This window comes from Petromyzon marinus, chromosome 5 (genome assembly GCF_048934315.1).
Source record: "Petromyzon marinus isolate PM22_M1 ecotype Great Lakes invasive population chromosome 5, UKy_Petmar_22M1.pri1.0, whole genome shotgun sequence".
Classification (NCBI taxonomy): Eukaryota; Metazoa; Chordata; class Hyperoartia; order Petromyzontiformes; family Petromyzontidae; genus Petromyzon; species Petromyzon marinus.
In genome coordinates this window covers 1,333,528-1,353,727 of record NC_133671.1, presented here as the reverse complement: position 1 = coordinate 1,353,727, position 20,200 = coordinate 1,333,528, and the positions used below count along the sequence as shown (strand labels likewise).

General features: G+C 43.5%; 1 protein-coding gene across 1 annotated transcript; it reads right to left on the bottom strand.

The window, feature by feature from the left end:
- Positions 1-1,248: 1,248 nt before the first annotated feature.
- On the bottom strand, positions 1,249-15,313 carry LOC116938931 (NXPE family member 4-like). The gene is made up of 6 exons (XM_032946665.2): positions 11,228-15,313; positions 10,352-10,732; positions 7,829-8,208; positions 7,073-7,128; positions 5,611-5,850; positions 1,249-2,210 (listed from the first exon to the last, which is right to left on the bottom strand). Exons 1-6 carry the CDS (start codon positions 11,375-11,377, stop codon positions 1,642-1,644), a joined length of 1,776 nt encoding a protein of 591 aa, XP_032802556.2. The 5' UTR covers positions 11,378-15,313; the 3' UTR covers positions 1,249-1,641.
- Positions 15,314-20,200: the final 4,887 nt, after the last annotated feature.

Below are 20,200 nucleotides of genomic sequence, written 5' to 3'. Positions count from 1 at the left end.
AAGCCCCGGGCTGCACTGAAGTCTAGTAGCCTCATACTGTTGTTGTTGATCTGATCTGGCCCATGCCTTCCAATCACTTAGGCCTAGGTATTTGTTTCATTACCCACTTGCCCATTAAAGTCACCCAACAGGATGACTCTATCCCGGGGGTGCACTTTAGCTCGTATCTGGGACAGGTCATAGAATGCGTTTAACTAATCGGCCTTGTCTGCATCTGTCGACTGATGTTCATCTTTGGTGGGGGAATAAGCAACCACCACCACCTTTCCCGACTTGTTGTTGATCGGGAAGTGAGCCCACGGTAGTCTGGGGCTTACAGCTTCCCAAACCTCACTTCCACGCTCCCACACCCTCTTCATTATTTTGCTTAGAAGCAACAGAAGCCTCTTGTTTGGAATTTTCATGCCTCGAGTGGAGGACTGTCCACCCCTCATGGTGACCGGAGCAGAACCAGTTCCCCGGACCTCTTGTATTCCAGAGGTCCAGGCGATACTTGTCCATATCCTGACAGAGCAATGGCAGCCTCTCCTCCATGGCGAGAGTTTGAACATTCCACGTTGGCAACTGCAATAGTCTCCTGGAACTACACCAAGACGTGGGTTCAGTCTGTCCCCTGGGGCCTCCAGCACGAGCTTGGAGAGGTTGCCAGCACCTTGCAAACTAACCCAACTACATACCCAACCTCCACCCACACCAAATACAAAGATCCCCGGTATAGCCTTAACAGACTGTAGGGGCAAGTGCTGCTAGCGAGCACCTATGAAGGCCAGAACGGTACACGAGGGGGTGGGTGGCCAGAATCACGTCCGACCGCACTTGTCTCCTAAGTAGTGTTGCTTACACACCGGTCCAGGTACTAATTTGAGGCTGAGTCGACCTAGGGGAGGCCCAGGACCGGTTCAGATAATCGTCACTGGTGTTGGCTGTGAGTGGCAATCGAACCAGGGTCGCTGTATTCATAGCAAAGCATGCTAACCACTACACTACCGCTCCCCACCATGGCCCACATGTGACCATGTGGAACCTGAATCGATGTTTCTATTTTATTCATTCTGCTCAGTCGATCTGACAGCCACGTTAGAGTATTGATTCATCGATAGTTAATCACTGCGTTGATGCATTGGCAAGTAGTATATGTTCCTGTGGAACGTACGTTTACGACAGACCGAATGCAAAGGTAAGTACATAGGTAGAAAAAAAATAGATCACGACATTTCGATCGCCACACAAGCAATCGTCATCAAGCAATTGTCATTGTCATATTTGTATTCATAATATGATTTAATACATGTATAAGGTGTACAGCATCATTATTATTACGAAGAACGCATTCTGAAGGCCGACAAAGACAACGACAAAGGTGACGCATCTCCATTGGAACCATTTATAATGACCTCCTCTAACGCTGTTTCGTAATGTACTCCATCTACGAAGAACACATCCTGAGCCGACAAAGACAACGACAAAGATCCAACATATAGCCTTCACAGTCTGTTAGCGAGCACTTATGAAGGTCGGCATAGCACACCAAGAGGTGGGTGGCCACCACCATGCCTTTGTCTCGCCAGTGCTGATGTTTACACACCGAGCATGCACAGATTGATACACACAGGGCGAGGGACCGGTCATGGATCCGAAGGCTCAACAGACGTAGGACAAAAACATGTCCACCTCATTCTTGACGACCCAGCCGGTGGGGTGAACCATCCGCATGCCGATCGCCGCCGTCATATCCCATGCATCCACGAAGGCCACGCGGAGGTCCCCGAAGGCCTCCAGTGTCACGTCGTTGAAGCGAAACGTGTTCCAATTGCTGTACAGTTCAATGTTGTTGGCCGTCTCACGAGTGTTGGCCAGCTTCACCACCACTGTGGCCTCGGGGATCCTGGCATGCAGCCTCTGCAGCGCCGCCCTGATGTTCAGAAGCCTCCGACGGAAGATGGCCAGCGGGAAGGGCACAAAGTGCGCGCCAAGGCTGATTGCGACGACCACTCCGCGCCCTCCTTCTCCTCCACCTCCTCCTCCTCCTCCGTCCCCTCCTCCGATTGCGTCAATTCGCTTTGAGACGTACTCGACGTCCTTCGTGAACGTGTACTGCGTGAGCACGGGATAGCCGTGGCAGTAGTAGTGCAGCGTGGTGTTCATATCGGTGTTCAGTGCCATCCTCAGCTGGTTCTTGCCCCGAGTCAGGATGCCTGAACTCTTCGTATCTGTAGCACGGACAGACACAGCACACGTGCCCATGTGAGAGTGACTTGGTGAGCAAAGTCATCATCTTGATAGTTCTGACAAGAAATGGTCACATAGATATAACTGTTCAACCCGAGAATTAATGCTTTGAAAATTCCATCGTCATTGTACTGCTCTACTTTTAGCGTTGTTCTCTGATCGAACACTGGTGCAGAGACAATGGCATACTGAAGGATCTAGCTCTGGTGTAGACCAATAAGTTTCAGGGACAATGCGTATATTATTATCAAGCGAGTTTGTTTGCGTTGTCCTTGAAATGTTCATTTTACCACGAGCTAGATGTGTGGTTAATGCAGACTCTACGATGCTTTGATATGATAATCGGTGTATAATTGGTATTTAAACATCTTAACACCTCCTGTATTCTTACTGGAAAGGGTAAATAAAGCCTTTTCTTTTTTCAACGGTTTTATTTAACTTGATTCCTCTTGTTTGTCGTGGTCAAATCTTGTAATAAAAATTTCGTCCACTTCCCGTTGTCCAATCAATTCCACATTTTGCACACATACTCAGATCCGGTGACAATGCATGTCTGTATCAAAATGGGCATCAATAAATTAATTCGCTACTTTAAAGCAATTTACATTTTGTATGGACGCCTTACTATTTATATATTTGTGTAGGTAAAAAATGCCGCGGTCCCAAAACTGTAGAATCGACTCGCACAAAAAGCAGGCACCGTGTGTCTCAGGTGCTATTGATGTACTTCTCGACGTTAGTTAAACGAAGTTGTTAATAATAAAACCGATGTAATAAAAATAAGGAGTTTATTCTTTATCGTTATTGAGTCTAAAGGTGAGGATGATTTTCGACCACCTGCCCGTTTAACAGCCCTGATCAAGCGGTGGAAATCCCATGTCCCTAGAGCGAGAGGAGTCCATCAATAGGACAGCCACTGTAGGCATCCCTACGAAGTGGTTCCCTGTATGACACGTGCCGTCTAACACCCTTGACTGAATAAGTGGTGGAAATTCCACGTTCCTATAGCAGGATGAGTCAATCCCTAGGACAGCCATTGTCGGCATCCACACGAATTGGTTGGCTGCATGACACTTGCGCGTGTAACAGCCCTGACTAGGCAAGTGGTGGAAATTCCATGTTCCTATGACGGGACGAGTCCATCCATAGGACAACCACTGTAGGCATACCCACGAAGTGGTTAGATATATAACAAGTGTGACTAATTACATTATGGGATTCAATTTCATCGCCAACTACCGGGCAAGACTATATATACAGGACAGTGGTAATCCAGGAAAGACAGGACTATGCATGAGTGCTATGCATCACTGCACATATCTCACCAGGACATATAACTACCAGTCCAGTACAGTATTTGTAGACCTGGAAAATCACGTTGTCAAAAAGTTAAGTTTATTTTTGGAATCAACATGCTTAATGCACTTCCAGACACAACCTTTCCACCCAAGGCGCGATCATAATCATAATCACTGGAGGAAGGGCCTTTTATATTGATGCTCACAGGGTCTGGAATGCTATCACCAATAAACTGCAACTTGGATCACAACCTGTGAGATATTAACTCAAAACTGCTCTAGAGGAGTTGTACACCCCTAGCTGCCACTGCTATTCAGAGTGGCCTGAAATCAAATGTATCGTTCCCGATGACCGCTACAAAGTATGATCTTGAGTTTTATTAGTGTGCTGATCTTTAAAGGTGTATTGAAAAATGTTGATACTGCTACTGATACTCCTGCTGTTATGGAGTGACTCATGCAGCCAGCTATGGCTGCAAAGTTTAGTCGTACATGTTATGTATATTGTTGATTGTTAAATTTGAATCACAGTTCCTATGATCACTGTTACATTGTTTTTATCGCTTTATTTTGGTGATTTTGAAAACGTTTTGGTTTAGCCATGTTTGTTTGTTGTAGTATGGAGGTAGCCTGATAACTTGAATCTAAAATGTCTTATGGTTGTTAGTGTTTGACTTGCATCCCACTGGGATTTTTGCACACAGCGTTGATATACGGTGTTTTTTTTTCTGGACGACTTTGCTGTTTTTTTCCTGGATTTATCTGTTGCGTGCAGTCACTTTAAGATGTTTCTTGTTCATGTTTTTGTTTGTTGTCGTTGCACCCGAGTCAAGAGCCGCATGGCTCACAGATTTATCTATATAAATACATAAAAGGGAAATTTGTGAATATGTGTGTCTGTTCAAAATGTTTAGCGTACTTGAAATTTGCCATGTGGGTACTAGATGACCACAGTTGCACACTTCTGGAGTTTTTTTATTTTATATTTGTGCATCTGCAACCATGATCTGTGCAGTGGGATGCGGTTTATGGTGGACCATGAGCTTCGTGGAAGATCAAACCCAGATATGGCGAGTGGAAATAGATAAGGAACTGAGATGCAGCGACACACACAAAGATGGATGGACATACATCAGCATCAGAGTCTGTGTTCAGAGAGCAGAAGGAATCCGATGAGCTATGAAGCTCTTTTTCACAGATGTCCATTAACTACACATCATGCTTGTGGTAGAACATGTAAACAAACACTGCTTTTACAACAATGTTACACATTGTCCTTGACACCGATTCACCTAGACCAGAGAGATCGACATCCTTCTTGATCTATGCACCGGTGTTAGATCAGAGAACAACGCCAAGAGGGGAACAGTACAAGGACAAATGAAACAAACACTGCTTTAATTTGATGACAATGTATGCATTATGCTAATGTACGTTACTGGCAGAGTCTGACAGGTAAAACTGGTTGACCTGAGCCATTAATTATATTTATATTTGCATTTTCCTTGTTCTCCTCGCCTTTTGGCATTAACAAAGCCTATATATTATTTATCATAGTCAGTCACCCCCCACCGTGTGTTTGTATATTTGTATGGATGTTGTTTATCATACCATGCGTAGCCAACCGTGTTAATCGGAGGTGCCCGGAAAGACACAAATTAAACACAACAAGTTGTTGTAAAGAAGTGAATTTTAAATCTAGATGATGATTTAAAAGTTAATATCTGAATGCAGTGGTTTCCTATTATCGGAAGAGTGTTCCAGACGGCACAGAAGCGCATCTGAAAGCGCCGCGTGATGCGGTGACAACTGTATTTATCGAGGAGTAACTGCGTCTTTTATGAGGCTGTTTAGTTAGAGAAACGCCACAAGCTGACGACAAATCACTTTCTCTCAATTAGCGTCGACGTGAATATCAGATTGGAAATCGGCCCTGTAGTTATTCGTGGTCAGGTACCTGCTCCAGCCTTCGTCATCGTGATGTGATAATGGCATGGCCGATGGCTGGTTGATGGGACAGCCTCGAATCGGAGCGTGCTAATTAGAGGTGCGATCGTCGGAGGGAGTACTGGGGACACCTTACCGGGAATAAACTTTCTCAGATAGTCCCACCACTGCCTGATGGTTGAGTCACCCAGGAGATAGACGTCCTTGCTCTGGAGGCACGACCTGACCTCCTGGGCCGTGGCAAAGTTCCGGTTGTCGCAGATCGAGGACCTCCATGCGTTGTGGATGTAGTGGCCGTTTGGACGTGGGTTGCCGAGGCCCGGAACGCAGGGCCGAGACGACGATGACATCGATGATGACGTGCCAGTCACGTTACCTGCGCACAGTACACGCTGTTGGTTTTTTGCCGTGGTGGTGTTGATGCTCCTGCTGATGATGTTTGTACTGGTGGTGCTGATGATGTTGGTGGTGTTGATGTTGCTAATGGTGTTTATGATGATGACGATGGTTGTTAATGCATTGGCATGGTGGTGGTGTTGATGCTCCTGCTGATGTTCGTAGTTGTGGTGCTGATGATGGTGGTGTTCATGCTGATGTTGATGTTTGTTAGTGGTCATGGTGGTGTTGTAGCTCCTGCTGATGATGTTCGTAGTGGTGATGGTGTTGATGGTGATAATGGTGGTTGTTGAAGCTGCTGCTGCTGCTGATGTAAATCGTAGTAGTGATGGTGGTTATTGACGATAGTGTTGATGCTTCGGTTTATGATAGTGGTGGTGGTGGTGTTGTCGATGATGGTGGTGCTGGTTGTGATTTTGGTAGCTGACAGAGTAGGGGGCACAGATGGTGCATCTGCCAGTCATCTCAGTAAAACCATGGCACCTGGGTCTGTCCCGTGACCTCCTGTCAGCAAGCCTCGACACTTCACGTGGCCTCAAAGTGCACCTGGCCTGGCACAGATGCCGTGGTGACGTCACCATTCTCGGTTACGAATAGTGGCTATTGTTGTTATTGGTAGTGGTGAGACAGTGTGATAAGATCTATTAGTGTGATAACCACCAATACAGGTCAAGTTCAATTCCATTTAAACATATGCCAGCGATTGTGGATACAAAACATCACTGTACATCATCCAGACTGGCACTGATGGACTGGGACCGAAAATTAGCCCAGGCATTTTTAAACACACTGGCCCAAATTCGGGCTATGCATAATATATATTTTTTGTTTGGTTGTGCGACAAACTGTGTAGTACTCGTAGCCAGATTAGCGATGTACCGTGTGAGCGTGACGTTGCCATTATTACCTTATTGGCCACATTTGGGTCTGAGTCCAAAAACACAAATGGGCCGCCGATGAGGAATAGTCTTTGGGGCTGCCGAATATCTGGCAGCTTAATACCAACTGAGAGTGTAAATAAGCAATGGAGCGTACACATTTGCGGTGCATGAAATATTTTAGAACGTTTTTTGTATATAATAAAATTTTAGAAAAATTGTTTAACTTCAATCACATTTGCCATTTCCCCAACCAGGCCCGCCAGTCGTCAGAATCGACCGGCCCATGGCCAGTCCGAGCATGCAGACTGGGGATGTCCGTACCACTTCCTGATGCCTCTTGTACTTGATAGACAATATCCATTGGCAAGATCTGTTCACTGAAACGAGAATTGTAACAACTCAGCTCAGAATTTTTTTTGCTCGTTTCGCAAAACAAAACTGGGTCTGAATTCAAAATGTATCGTTATCGCGAAGTCTTGTTCAAAGAGAACTTGTTAAGCGATACAACGCGAGCATGCGTCAACTGCATTTACGTTTAAGGAATCTTTCACTGCTCAATTCAGTTCATATGGATCACGGCAACTGATGGTGATATGCTTTTACATGTATAGGGCACTTGACATATCAGGAACTCAAGGTGCCTTACATCAGATTTTATCTCAACTATTTCAACTCGTGGGAGAGTTCGAGGTAAGGGGACCCCCCACTGGCATCCATAGCTGCAAAGGGTAAAGCCTATTATTTTTTCATCATGTTGGTTTTGTGTTTAGTTTGTTGTCCTTCCCCGCACCTCCAATTATCACAGTTAGCTACGCACGATAGCGAAAGATGTTCAACATAAATACATAGAGACCCACAGAATCAAATAGATCGATAGACTCACACAGAGACCCATAGACTTACATAGAGACTCACATACCCAGATTGCAAACTGTGGATTGAAAAGCATTTTTTTAGAAATGCGTTTTGTGTTTAGTTTGTTGTCCTTCCCCCACACACCCGATTAACACGGCAGAGACTCAACAGCAGTGTGGTAGAAGAACTGCCAGAGTAGAATGGAGTTCCAAAGGGATTTACCCTATAAAGAGTTCCTTTCTCTCGTCGGCAAATATCCTGGGCTTCTTGTCGTAGGACGAATGGTACTGCATGGCGTCGCATGACATATTGTCCGGCCTTTCACAGGCCCACCTCTCGCCCAGGAGATCATCATCGTAGCTGCACACATCCTTGGTGGCGATGATGGTGGCATCCAGAACGAAGTGGCAAGTAGTTGTCCTCTTCACCTTCCCGGAAACGAAGTTGCCTCGGAAGCTCACTTTGTCCATCACAAAATCTCTGGCCCTCTCCAGGACGCCCACGGCCTCACTGTGGTGCACTACCTTGACCTCCAGCCGGCTCTCGCCCGCCCACCAGAACATGAACTCCACACTGTATGTGCCATTATCATGGTCCGTCACCTGCCACACCCCACCATGTGCGCACAGCAACGACAATGAGCGGTGGTGCAGCAGTTAGCATGCACTGCGAACCCGGTAGAGACCCGAGTTTGATTCCCGCTCAGGGGAGCGGTGGCGTAGTGATTAGCCACCACTCCCCGTGCCTACATCCACACGTTGATTCTCAAATCGCTCTCGGACGTGCCTGTGCTGATTGTCCACCTGCCAAATCTTTCATTCAGCGAGTGCTGTTTCCCAGACCAGTTTAAAATGGCGCAGGTAATGCCACTCCTGAAAAAGTTGGCTTGAGCCATTGACCCAAACTCAAACCAGAGCACTCTTTCAAAGGTCATAGAGCGCCTTTGTCTGAAAAGGTTACTTCCCCACGTCACTGCGATGGGCAGATTAAACCCGTTGCAGTTGGCAAACCGGAAATTCTACAGCCCTGAGACGGCTCTACTAAATATAATTGATGACCTCTACAAGATCATGGATGACTGGTGCATTGGTTGGCCCCGATCTCTCAGCCACCTTCGACACCATCGACCGTGAGATACTCATTGGGCGGCTAAGGTCATGATTCGATGTATCAGGTATGGCACTGGGGTGGATTCAGTCATACCTACATGGTCGATCACAATTCATCAAGCTAGGCAACGAACAGTCTATGCCTATGTCGTGCCTAGTCGGCGTACCGCAGGGGCTCGTCCTTGGGCCCTTCCTATTTTCCACATACGTCTCGACAATCGGCAATGTCATCTCATCGCATGACATCAAGTTCCATCAATATGCTGATACAAAATTGTATACTGCAGTGAAGTCAGCATTTGATTGGAGATTCTTGGTAACCTCAAAGATTGTACACGAGCGCTACAGGACAGGTTTGCATAAAATGAAATGATGCATAATCCATACTAATTGAGGGCTCTGCTCGTTGTCACTCAGGTAAAACAAATTGTGGTTAGATTGAGGTGTGACAGCCAACATGGTGGTGTGTAGCATAGTACCGATAAGGATCGATTATAGCATCTCACTACGCTACGGGACGTATATAAAAAAAAAACATTGCCAAGCTGCCGTTATTACAACATTTTTGGCACATGTTGTGGCGGGTATTGCAGATCCGACCATCTCCGTACTGTGCTCGCGAAGCTGCATTGGCTTCTGTTTGAAGAACAAATACATTATCAAGTCACACTCATTACACACAAATTGCTTGTTAAAAATTAACCACAATAGCTTGCAAATCTCGTCAAGGGGCATAATCCATCATTACCAACAAAGATGGTCACTGCATCGCACGCTTTCAGATGGACTTCGGCGGCCATCTTGAACACTGTTCCTTCCGATATTAGGAAGCCACTGGATCTATGCATTTTTTAATAATCGAGATTGAAAACCAATTTCTGTTAACCTGCTTTTTGTGTTTAGATTTTGTCCTTGCCCTGCACCTCCGATTAGCACGGTTGACTACGTACAGTGTAAAAGAGCTTCATAATACATACACCCACACCCTTGTGTACCATGCCGGCCTTCATAGGTGCTACTCGCTAACAGCACGTGCCCAAAAAAGTTATCTAAGGGTATATGGGGATTTTGTTCCCCATTTCTTAACATGGGCTCATAAACTTTCCATGGGAACCGGTTCCCTATCTGTTAATATTGTCCCATAGGCTTTCTATAGGAACTGGTTTGCTTTCTCTTAACATTGCCTCATAGACTTTCTATGAGAACCCGTTCCCAATCTCTTAACATGTCCCCATAGGCTTCTATGGGAACTGGTTCCCTATATCTATGAGCGGGATAAAAAACAGTGCTATAGCAGGTCACTATAACATGGTTACATTGGAGATGCGTTCCTAACAGTGCTATGTTTTACCTGTGAGCGTTATTAGGAAACAGCGCTATGGGAAGTCAACTACAACATGTTTAAATAGATGCATTCCCAACAGCTTTATATATTGTAACCTTTGAGTGTTATTAGGAAACAGGAGTATAGGAGGCCACTCTGACATGTTTGCAATGGAGATGCGTTCCCGACACTGCTATATTTTTGCTTTACCAATACGTGTTATAAGAAAATAGCGCTAGATGTGGCGGAACTATGAGAGCTACGCCTGCACACGGTAGTAGAGGCCACGATAAGAAGAGCAGATCAGATAACCTGTCCTGTGGCCGCGTTGCCGAGGGCCATGTTGTAGACGCGAGCCAGGAGGAAGTCGCAGCCGTAGCCCTTCGGACGGCCAGTGCCGTCCATCATCTCCACGCGGAGCATCACCGAGTCCCCCACGGCGACGCTGCGCCTTTCATTCACGACCCTCGCCACCGTCCTCTCAGCCGAAGAGAAGTGTAGCGGCTCGATATTCAGGGGCAGGGGCCACTGCAGGGGGGTACAGCCCAGACGGCCCTCGAGGGCGAAGGCGGGCGATGGCGGGTGTGCCGGAGACGGGGGAGGGACGTGGCTGGCACCTTCGTAGTGCTGTTGGCGTGGTTGCTGCTGGTGGTGGTAGAGTGGTGCCAGTCGGGAGTTACCCTGCCTGGGAACCTAAAGACACCGTTCAGAATCAGAATCATAATGTGTTTAGACTGAAGAAGAAGAATCTGACGAGCTACAAAGCTCATTATTACAGATATCCAGTAGGTGCTGGGGAGTCAGCAAGTTACATCTCTATGTGTATCTATGTATGTCTATGTATCTGTATGTGTTTCTGTAGGCTTAAATGTATCTTTATGTGTCTCCATGGGTCTATATGCACCTCTATGGGTCTCTATGGGTCTTTATGTATCTCTGTAAATCTCTATGCATCTCTATGTGCGAGGAAAGGACAACAAACTAATCACAAAAGCAGTTCTAAAGAAATTAGTTTTTAATCTAGATGGTGGATTAAAAGTGCATAGCTCCGGTGGCTTCCTAATATCGAAAGGAGTGTTCCAGGTGGCAGAAGTGCATTTCAAAGTGTGCGATGCATTTACCATCAAATAAATTACTTTCAATATGTGTATTACTGTCATAGTAATGATAATGAAAGTGTATACATACCCAATAGACAATGCTCAGATACACCAGCACACCGAATAATGCCGAACATACAGTCAACTTGTAGAGTGATCTCGATGTCTTATCGAAGCATTGCCTGGAATTGGTACCGACATGTCCTCCGGGCGCGGTCTCCCACACAATAACAACCATCCTGAGAGTCTCCCTGAAGAAGCAATCAGTGTTAATTGGTTACCACTTTAGCAACATTGTTAGAGATACAATTGGTTAATCACATGACCAACCACTATTTATTAGAATCAGAATGTTTATCGATACTGCAGGAGGGCTTTGAAGCTATTTTTCATCTGACAACTGCCCAGAATATGCGTGCATATATTTTTTTATTCCCATTATTAATTAGGATAAATGTTATACTTTTAGATGAAGATCCATAAACTCGCATGAAGAATTCCAGAGACGCACATAGAAACCAATAGATTGACACAGATACCTATAAACTCACGCAAACACTCATAGACTCACACAGTGACCCATATAATCATATAGGGACCTATTGACTCACACGTACACCCATAGACTCACACAAACACCCATGAACTCACATCAAGACCAATAGACTCACACAGTGACTCAGACTCACATAAATATCCATTGACTCACACAGACATCCACAGTCTCACAGAGGCACACAGACTCACACAGACACCCATAGACTCAAAGTCCCATAGACTTACACAAAGACCCAAATACTCACACAGACCCATAGACTGACACAGACATCCATAGTCTCACATACAGACTCACAGACACCCATAGAATTACACAGAGATGCATAGATTTACATAGACACCCATACACTCACACAAAGGCCAATAGACTCATACAGAGACCTACAGACGCACACAGAGACCAAAAAACTCGTATAGAGACCCATAGACTGAAACAGACGCCCACGTACTCACACGGACACTCATAGACTAACACAGAGATCCGTAGATTCACGCAGAGACCCATAGACTCAAACTATATACTCACAGATACATCCATAGATTCACAAATAGATCCATAAATACATACAGAGACCCATCGACTCACACAGACACGAATAGACTCAGTGAGATCCATAGACTCACACAGATTACGATTAACTCACACAAAAGACCCATAGACTCACAGATACTCATAGACTCACATAGAGAAAAATAGACTCAGACAACTATGGACTCCCATAGAGACCCATAGATTCTCACACACACCCATATACCCACATACAGATCTATTGCCTCACACACGGATCCATAAACTCACCCAGAGACCCATGGACTCACACAGACTTAGAGGCCCACATAAAAACCTATGAACTCACGCAGAAAACATAGACATACACAAATCCCCAAAGACGCACATATAGACATCTAGATACTCACACAGATCAATAGACTCGCATACAGACCCACAGATTAAAAGACCCATAAACCCACCCAGACACCAATAGACTCACAGAGACCCATAAACTCACATTGAAACCCATAGACTAAAGAGAAAACCATAGTATCATATAGAGACCCATATACTCTTAGAGACACACTTAGACTCATCCAAATACCAATAGGCTCACACAGATAACGATAAACTCACACAAATACCCATAGACTCACACAGAGACCCATAGATGCACACAGAGACATATAGACTAACACAGATGCCCATATACTCACATAGAGGTCTATAGACTCAGACATATAACCAGAGACTCACATAGAGACCTATAGCCTCACACGGACACCCAGAGGCACACAAAGAGATCCATAGATTTACAAACAGACAGGTGACCTCACGCAGACACCTATACACTGAAATAGAGACCTATAGACTCACAAACACAACCATAGACTCCCACAGAGACCTATAGCCTCACACAGAGACCCATATACTCACATATAGATGTTTTATATGCCGGGTATTGAAATTTTAATGAAAATAATACAAATTAAATGAAATTTGGGAATATACGTAATTTGCCGAAATTATGTTATTTAATGTAATTATGCGCATAGATTATGCTAATTAAGATGTAATAATATTAACTTATGTGAATGTGTACGAATATGCTAATGTACGCAGTTATGATACTTAGGCTTAACCTCGTTGTCGAGGGTAGTATTATCAATCGGGATAAGACAATTATTGTATGAAGTTATGCAGGTGTGATGTAAGTATGCTAGATTAAGCTCGGCTTCGCTGTCTAGGGTTGTATTATCAATCGGTATAATACAATTGTTCTTGCTTTAACATTTACTGATTATGTCTTAGTGTGTTTATATCAGGTCTCCAAATTCAAATCTCACCGCAGGATACAGTTCTTATAATTAAGATTATTATGCATGAACTTAGGAAAGAAACACTCAAACACTTCTGTGTTAAGCAATTTTAATTTCTAAACAAAACCTTAACACTCTAATATGCAAACTCTTATGCTTGGAATTGTCACAGTACTCCAGGAGATGTTCCCCCTCATTGATCCATACATTTAACCCTCAATGGTCACGTTTGCTAACTGGGTAACAATACAATCGATTATTCCTCAGAGTACGCGAGCATACACAGCGAGAGGAAAAGTCATAAAAAATTCATGCAACGATATTCATACGAAGGGCAATAAAGAAACATGTCCCGAAGGCAAGAGTAGTTATCAATGAATTCATTGGTAAGATTATGCAATAAAAAAAAACTAACAACGAAAATATTTCTAAATGACTGTATCCACGTAGCTCAATGGGGAGCATGTTCTTCACGATCAGTTGATATGTAATGCACCAACTTGTAATTGCAACCCTTCTTGAAACACAAAGATAACTTTTTGGAACAATCTTATTTGTCCCGATATGCGTGTTGTGTGTCTTATTTGCCACTTGTTCAATTATTTGTGTAAAGCAGACGCCGGGCGAAGCGTCGTGAGGGTGTGAGTGTGGGCGAGGGTCATACAAACGGCTTCGTTCTCTCTCTTGCTCGGGGGCGGCCACAGTTTCGGTCCACAGCTGGGTGGAAGAGTCGGCACGATGCTCGCCGTTGGTGCGCGATGATCCGTCGTCAGATAGCGCCCGCGGCTCGTCCACTGGCTGCAGTTCCTCACTCTTGTCTTGGTTTCCAGCTGGTGCCGCTCGGTGTGCGTATGGGTCGAACCCAAGGCACCCTCGCTGGGGCTGACACTCTTGCTCACGGTCGGCTGGTCAGGCTCTTTCCCCTGCTGGATGAGCCGAGTCGGCACAATGCTTGTCCGCTGGCAGCTGGCACCCTTGCATGGTGGCGCTGGTGGAGCTGCTGAGCACTCACTCTTGGTCGATGCTTGGCCCTCTCTGCCCTTTCTCGAGGTTGATTGCTTGACGCTGAGAATAACTTTCAGCGATCCTCTATCGGTCCATGCCGAACTCAGCACAGATCATCACCTCGCCCCCCTTCTCTGCGATGCACCACACGCATTATTGATCTCGAGGCCATGCCCCGGAGCTGGCTTGCTGTCCTCTTCCGAGCTGTCCCTTGCTTTGCTGTCGTGTTGCTGTTTTTATCCGCAAAATCTCCCCTCTGCGCGTCTCTTGTAAGAGAAAAAACAGATGCTTACTCTGTCATGCTCTCCCCCCGCGGCCGCACCTGATTGCCCCCCTTCTTCCCTTGGTGACCCCGGGCGGGCTGCTTTACGTCAAATTTATGTTTGTTTGCCTTTCCAACCCCTCTCTTCGTGGCGTTTGCTAAGGGAGGGGACGCACCTTTCATCTGTATTTATGGCTACCATGTGTTTGTGTCAAATTGTTGGAAGACAAAGGCGGCCGGGGAGGCTCTGATTTCATGGAATACATTTGATCTGGTCTTGTGTGCTTGACCTATTTTCTTGTACTTCTTATGAGTTACCCTAGGTCTAATCTCTTGTGATTATTATTTGGTTTATGTTTAACCAAGATTTGTAACACTCTTTGGTTCTATTCTGTAATGTCACGTAGGAAAAAAATAAATAAAAAATCACGACGCTTTGGCCACAACACAAGCAGCCTTCATCAGGTGAAGGGACCAGCCTGTCTCGAAGACTGCGCTGGAGGGAAACAGAGCCAAGCTCAGACTGCGACCTTTAAGCTGTGTGAAAGGGATTAAGGTGCCTCTACAAAGGAATTAGCATAAAAAAAATAGCATTTGATTGGCCGACTTAGCATTATGAAAGGTGTCACACGGGGCAGTGCACCTTTAAGCTGTGTGAGAGGGATTATGGTGCCTTGACAAAGGAATTAGCGTAAAAAATAACATTTGATTGGCGGACTTAGCATGATGAAAGGTGTAGCACAGTGATCGGCACCGGCAGTGCACCAGCCTGTGCTGCGAAAGTTTGGGGTACCACTGCTTGAAAAAATATACTGTACCAATGAAAATTAGTTTAATGTTTAGTTCGATTTAGAACATCTTTCCAATGGTTGCTTAATTTGAAACCATCTTCTCGGTTGAAATAGTGTCTGTGCTTGTAGATCTGAATTGCCTCGTGAACAAATCTCTGATAGAAACCTGTGGGTTTGCAAAGAACCTTGTTACAACGCTGTGGGTGATCATGATATAATTTTCTCAGATACCAAGGTTCTTTGCAAACCCACAGGTTTTTATCAGAGATTTGTTCACGAGGCAATTCAGACCTACAAGCGCAGACACAATTTCAACCGAGAAGATGGTTTCAAATTAAGCAACCATTGGAAAGATTCATAATAAAGGTTTTTGGGTTAGATCGCGTTTATTTATAAATGTGTCGTAACCCTCCACCACCCGACACGGCCAATCAGCAAAAAAAAAGTGTCACGTTGACAAAAGACAAATAATTCACTACTTCAGCCACCGGTGTGTTAATCCACATTTACAGTTTGAGTACGACGAAGTTATTCTTGTTCCTCTCAATTTCAATGGATTCTCTAATTAGTCTTTGCCAGTAATAATTAGTTTTACAAACCACTGCAACATTGTCAAAATCAATTGAGTGTCCTTGTTGACAAGCATGTTCTGCCACTGCCGACAGTTGTGTTTGAGATAATTTAATATTTCTCTGATGTTCTTTTAGTCTTACGCTGATGTTACGTCCCGTCTGCCCAATGTAGCAGCTGCCACATGAACAATTAATCCGATATACACCTTCTGTTGAAAGTTTAGGTAATGCATCTTTAGTGCAAGATACTAGTTTTTGAATTTTGTGCACTGTCCAAATCTTACTGTAATGTTTTGCTTTTGCAGAACACGGGCTAATTTGTCAGTTACTCCTGAGATATATGGAATTTTTATTGTTTTAACAATCTGGTCGCTTTCAGTAGTATTGCTTTGCGATCGTGATTTGGCATTCAGTGCTCTGTTAATTTGAGCATTATTGTAGCCATTCTGTCGTAGTGCGTCTTTAACGTGTTTAATCTCTCTCACTAGACTCTCACCATCTGACACTGTTTAGGCCCGATGTACGAGCGTCTTGATAAGAGAGGATTTCTGAGCTGGATGATGATGTGATTCTGCATTCAGATAGGCATCAGTGTGCGTTTGCTTTCTGTAAATGCTGTGTGTTATTTTACCGTTTAGGCCATGTCCAAGAAAAATATCTAGGAATGGGAGTGTGTTATTCACCTCCATTTCCATGGTGAACTGGATGGCCGGGTTTTGTGCATTGAGATGATTTAGAAAATCATTAAGTGTATCTTTACCATGTGGCCAGAGAACCAAAGTGTCATCCACATACCTAAACCAAAAGGATGGTTTTAATGTGCTCGAGGCAAGTGCTCTTATTTCAAAGTTTTCCATGTACAAATTTGCTATAGCAGGGGATAAAGGAGAACCCATTGCTGCTCCTTCCTTTTGTTTAAAGAAATCCCCTCTCCATAAGAAGTAAGTGTTATTTAAACAATGGCCAGCAAGTTTCGGAATATATTTTTGTAAACCAGTATTCTTTACTAGTGTATCAAGTAATTTAAGCGATTCGTCCACTGGAACCTTAGTGAATAGAGAAATCACATTAAAACTTACCAGAATATCATCAGGAGTAAGTTTAATATCTTTAATCACATTCACAAGATGTTCTGATAAAGGCCGCACTACTGTAGTGATGTCACGAGCCGATTATGATAATAAAATTAGAAATTTACTAGAGGAAAGTACCTACATTAAAATTAAACGAGATCCAACTAATACTTTAGAACGTAAGACCACTGCAATAATTGCAAATTCATTAATCCCTAAAAATGAGCAATACCTAATTAAGCCAAGGGCCTCAAAACCACCTAAACTCTATGGGCTACCAAAGATTCATAAAATCGGCATCCCAATTACGACCCATAGTCAGTACAATTGGCTCTGCCACATATCAATTAGCAAAATATATAACCAAACAAATACAGCCCTACATCGGTAAGACATCTTCATTCATAAAAAATTCAGAACATCTTGTGAATGTGATTAAAGATATTGAACTTACTCCTGATGATATTCTGGTAAGTTTTGATGTGATTTCTCTATTCACTAAGGTTCCAGTGGACGAATCGCTTAAATTACTTGATACACTAGTAAAGAATACCGGTTTACAAAAAGATATTCCGAAACTTGCTGGCCATTGCTTAAATAACACTTACTTCTTATGGAGAGGGGATTTCTTTAAACAAAAGGAAGGAGCAGCAATGGGTTCTCCTTTATCCCCTGCTATAGCAAATTTGTACATGGAAAACTTTGAAATAAGAGCACTTGCCTCGAGCACATTAAAACCATCCTTTTGGTTTAGGTATGTGGATGACACTTTGGTTGTCTGGCCACATGGTAAAGATACACTTAATGATTTTCTAAATCATCTCAATGCACAAAACCCGGTCATCCAGTTCACCATGGAAATGGAGGTGAATAACACACTCCCATTCCTAGATATTTTGCTTGGACATGGCCTAAACGGTAAAATAACACACAGCATTTACAGAAAGCAAACGCACACTGATGCCTATCTGAATGCAGAATCACATCATCATCCAGCTCAGAAATCCTCTCTTATCAAGACGCTCGTACATCGGGCCAAAACAGTGTCAGATGGTGAGAGTCTAGTGAGAGAGATTAAACACGTTAAAGACGCACTACGACAGAATGGCTACAATAATGCTCAAATTAACAGAGCACTGAATGCCAAATCACGATCGCAAAGCAATACTACTGACAGCGACCAGATTGTTAAAACAATAAAAATTCCATATATCTCAGGAGTAACTGACAAATTAGCCCGTGTTCTGCAAAAGCAAAACATTACAGTAAGATTTGGTACAGTACACAAAATTCAAAAACTAGTATCTTGCACTTAAGATGCATTACCTAAACTATCAACAGAAGGTTTATATCGGATTAATTGTTCATGTGGCAGCTGCTACATTGGGCAGACGGGACGTAACATCAGTGTAAGACTAAAAGAACATCAGAGAAATATTAAATTATCTCAAACACAACTGTCGGCAGTGGCAGAACATGCTCGTAAACAAGGACACTCAATTGATTTTTACAATGTTGCAGTGGTGTGTAAAACTAATTATTACTGGCAAAGACTAATTAGAGAATCCATTGAAATTGAGAGGAACAACAATAACTTTAATCGCTCTGACAGCTACCGGCTTAGTGCGGCCTGGAAGCGTATTATTAAATAATACACATTACATTTAAAGAATTACTAATCTACAACTCATTACTAATCATAACCAATGACTGATTACTAATCGATTATATAATTACAATACCCCCCCCCCTCCGCCTCTAATCACTGCACCTGATATGAGTTAAGTGATGACGTCACCCTGCTGCTCTATATAAAACCGGGAGCAAGCGAGGGCTTTACCATTCTGGCGAATTGCTTGATGATGCTGGATGTATTTACCAGCGAAACGTCGTACTCAAACTGTAAATGTGGATTAACTCTTCAACACACCGGTGGGCTGAAGTAGTGAATTATTTGTCTTTTGTCAACGTGACACTTTTTTTTGCTGATTGGCCGTGTCGGGTGGTGGAGGGTTACGACACATTTATAAATAAACGCGATCTAACCCAAAAACCTTTATTATGAATAATATTGGTCGCGAAAGCCTACGTGTTAAACTGACTAACCTCTATGGGGAGGATACTTTTCTTAAAACCAGAAAATTGGAGAAGCTTCGCATTAAGCGGATGAAAGTGATATCTTCACTGGCGTTCCTCAAAAGGTGCAGAGATTCAAAGGTAATACCAAACGCAGTTAAAATAACACATCACATAAAGTCTTCTAAAGCTAACCAAATACTACACAAAGCTGGCGAATTATTATTAATAGAGAGAATACAGCACAATAGGAGTGAATTATCTTACATTTCGGAATCGCTAAAGCAGTTACACTTAGATATAAGCAATAGTGTATCTATGCATTATTGGAATATAATCAATAACATAACACAACAATCGGCTGATAATGTGTTTAAACTAACAAAAACTAACCAAATTAATACATTTTCTAGACTACATAATAAACAAATCCCTACTGAAAACCAAAAATGTAAAAACAAAACTGTACTGAACTTGACCAACACTGTATTAACCGGTGACATGGTCTCTATCCTTTCTAAAGGCCTTAACTTTGCCGTTACCCCACGCACAATTCCAGTGGATGAGATAATTGCTGAGGTACAATCAGCAGTTAGACTCCTTCCACATAATGAGGCAGAGATGACTAGACATGAGGTTGCTAAAATAATTGAGAATAGCAAAGTTCCAAAAGTAAATATTAGCTCTAACGAGGCAAAAGCCTTAAGAGAGCTGCGTGTAAATAAGGATATCCAAATCCTAGCAGCTGATAAAGGCCGCACTACTGTAGTGATGTCACGAGCCGATTATGTTAATAAAATTAGAAATTTACTAGAGGAAAGTACCTACATTAAAATTAAACGAGATCCAACTAATACTTTAGAACGTAAGACCACTGCAATAATTGCAAATTCATTAATCCCTAAAAATGAG

Bases quoted from the DNA above. Each gene is read 5' to 3' on its own strand.
- LOC116938931 (XM_032946665.2), bottom strand. From the start codon at position 11,377: ATGGTTGTTATTGTGTGGGAGACCGCGCCCGGAGGACATGTCGGTACC. The intron at 5,851-7,072 runs GTACGGACATCC...TACTGTGCGCAG, and splicing joins ACAAGAGGCATCAGGAAGTG to GTAACGTGACTGGCACGTCA. The intron at 2,211-5,610 runs GTAAGGTGTCCC...TCCGTGCTACAG, and splicing joins TCTGAGAAAGTTTATTCCCG to ATACGAAGAGTTCAGGCATC.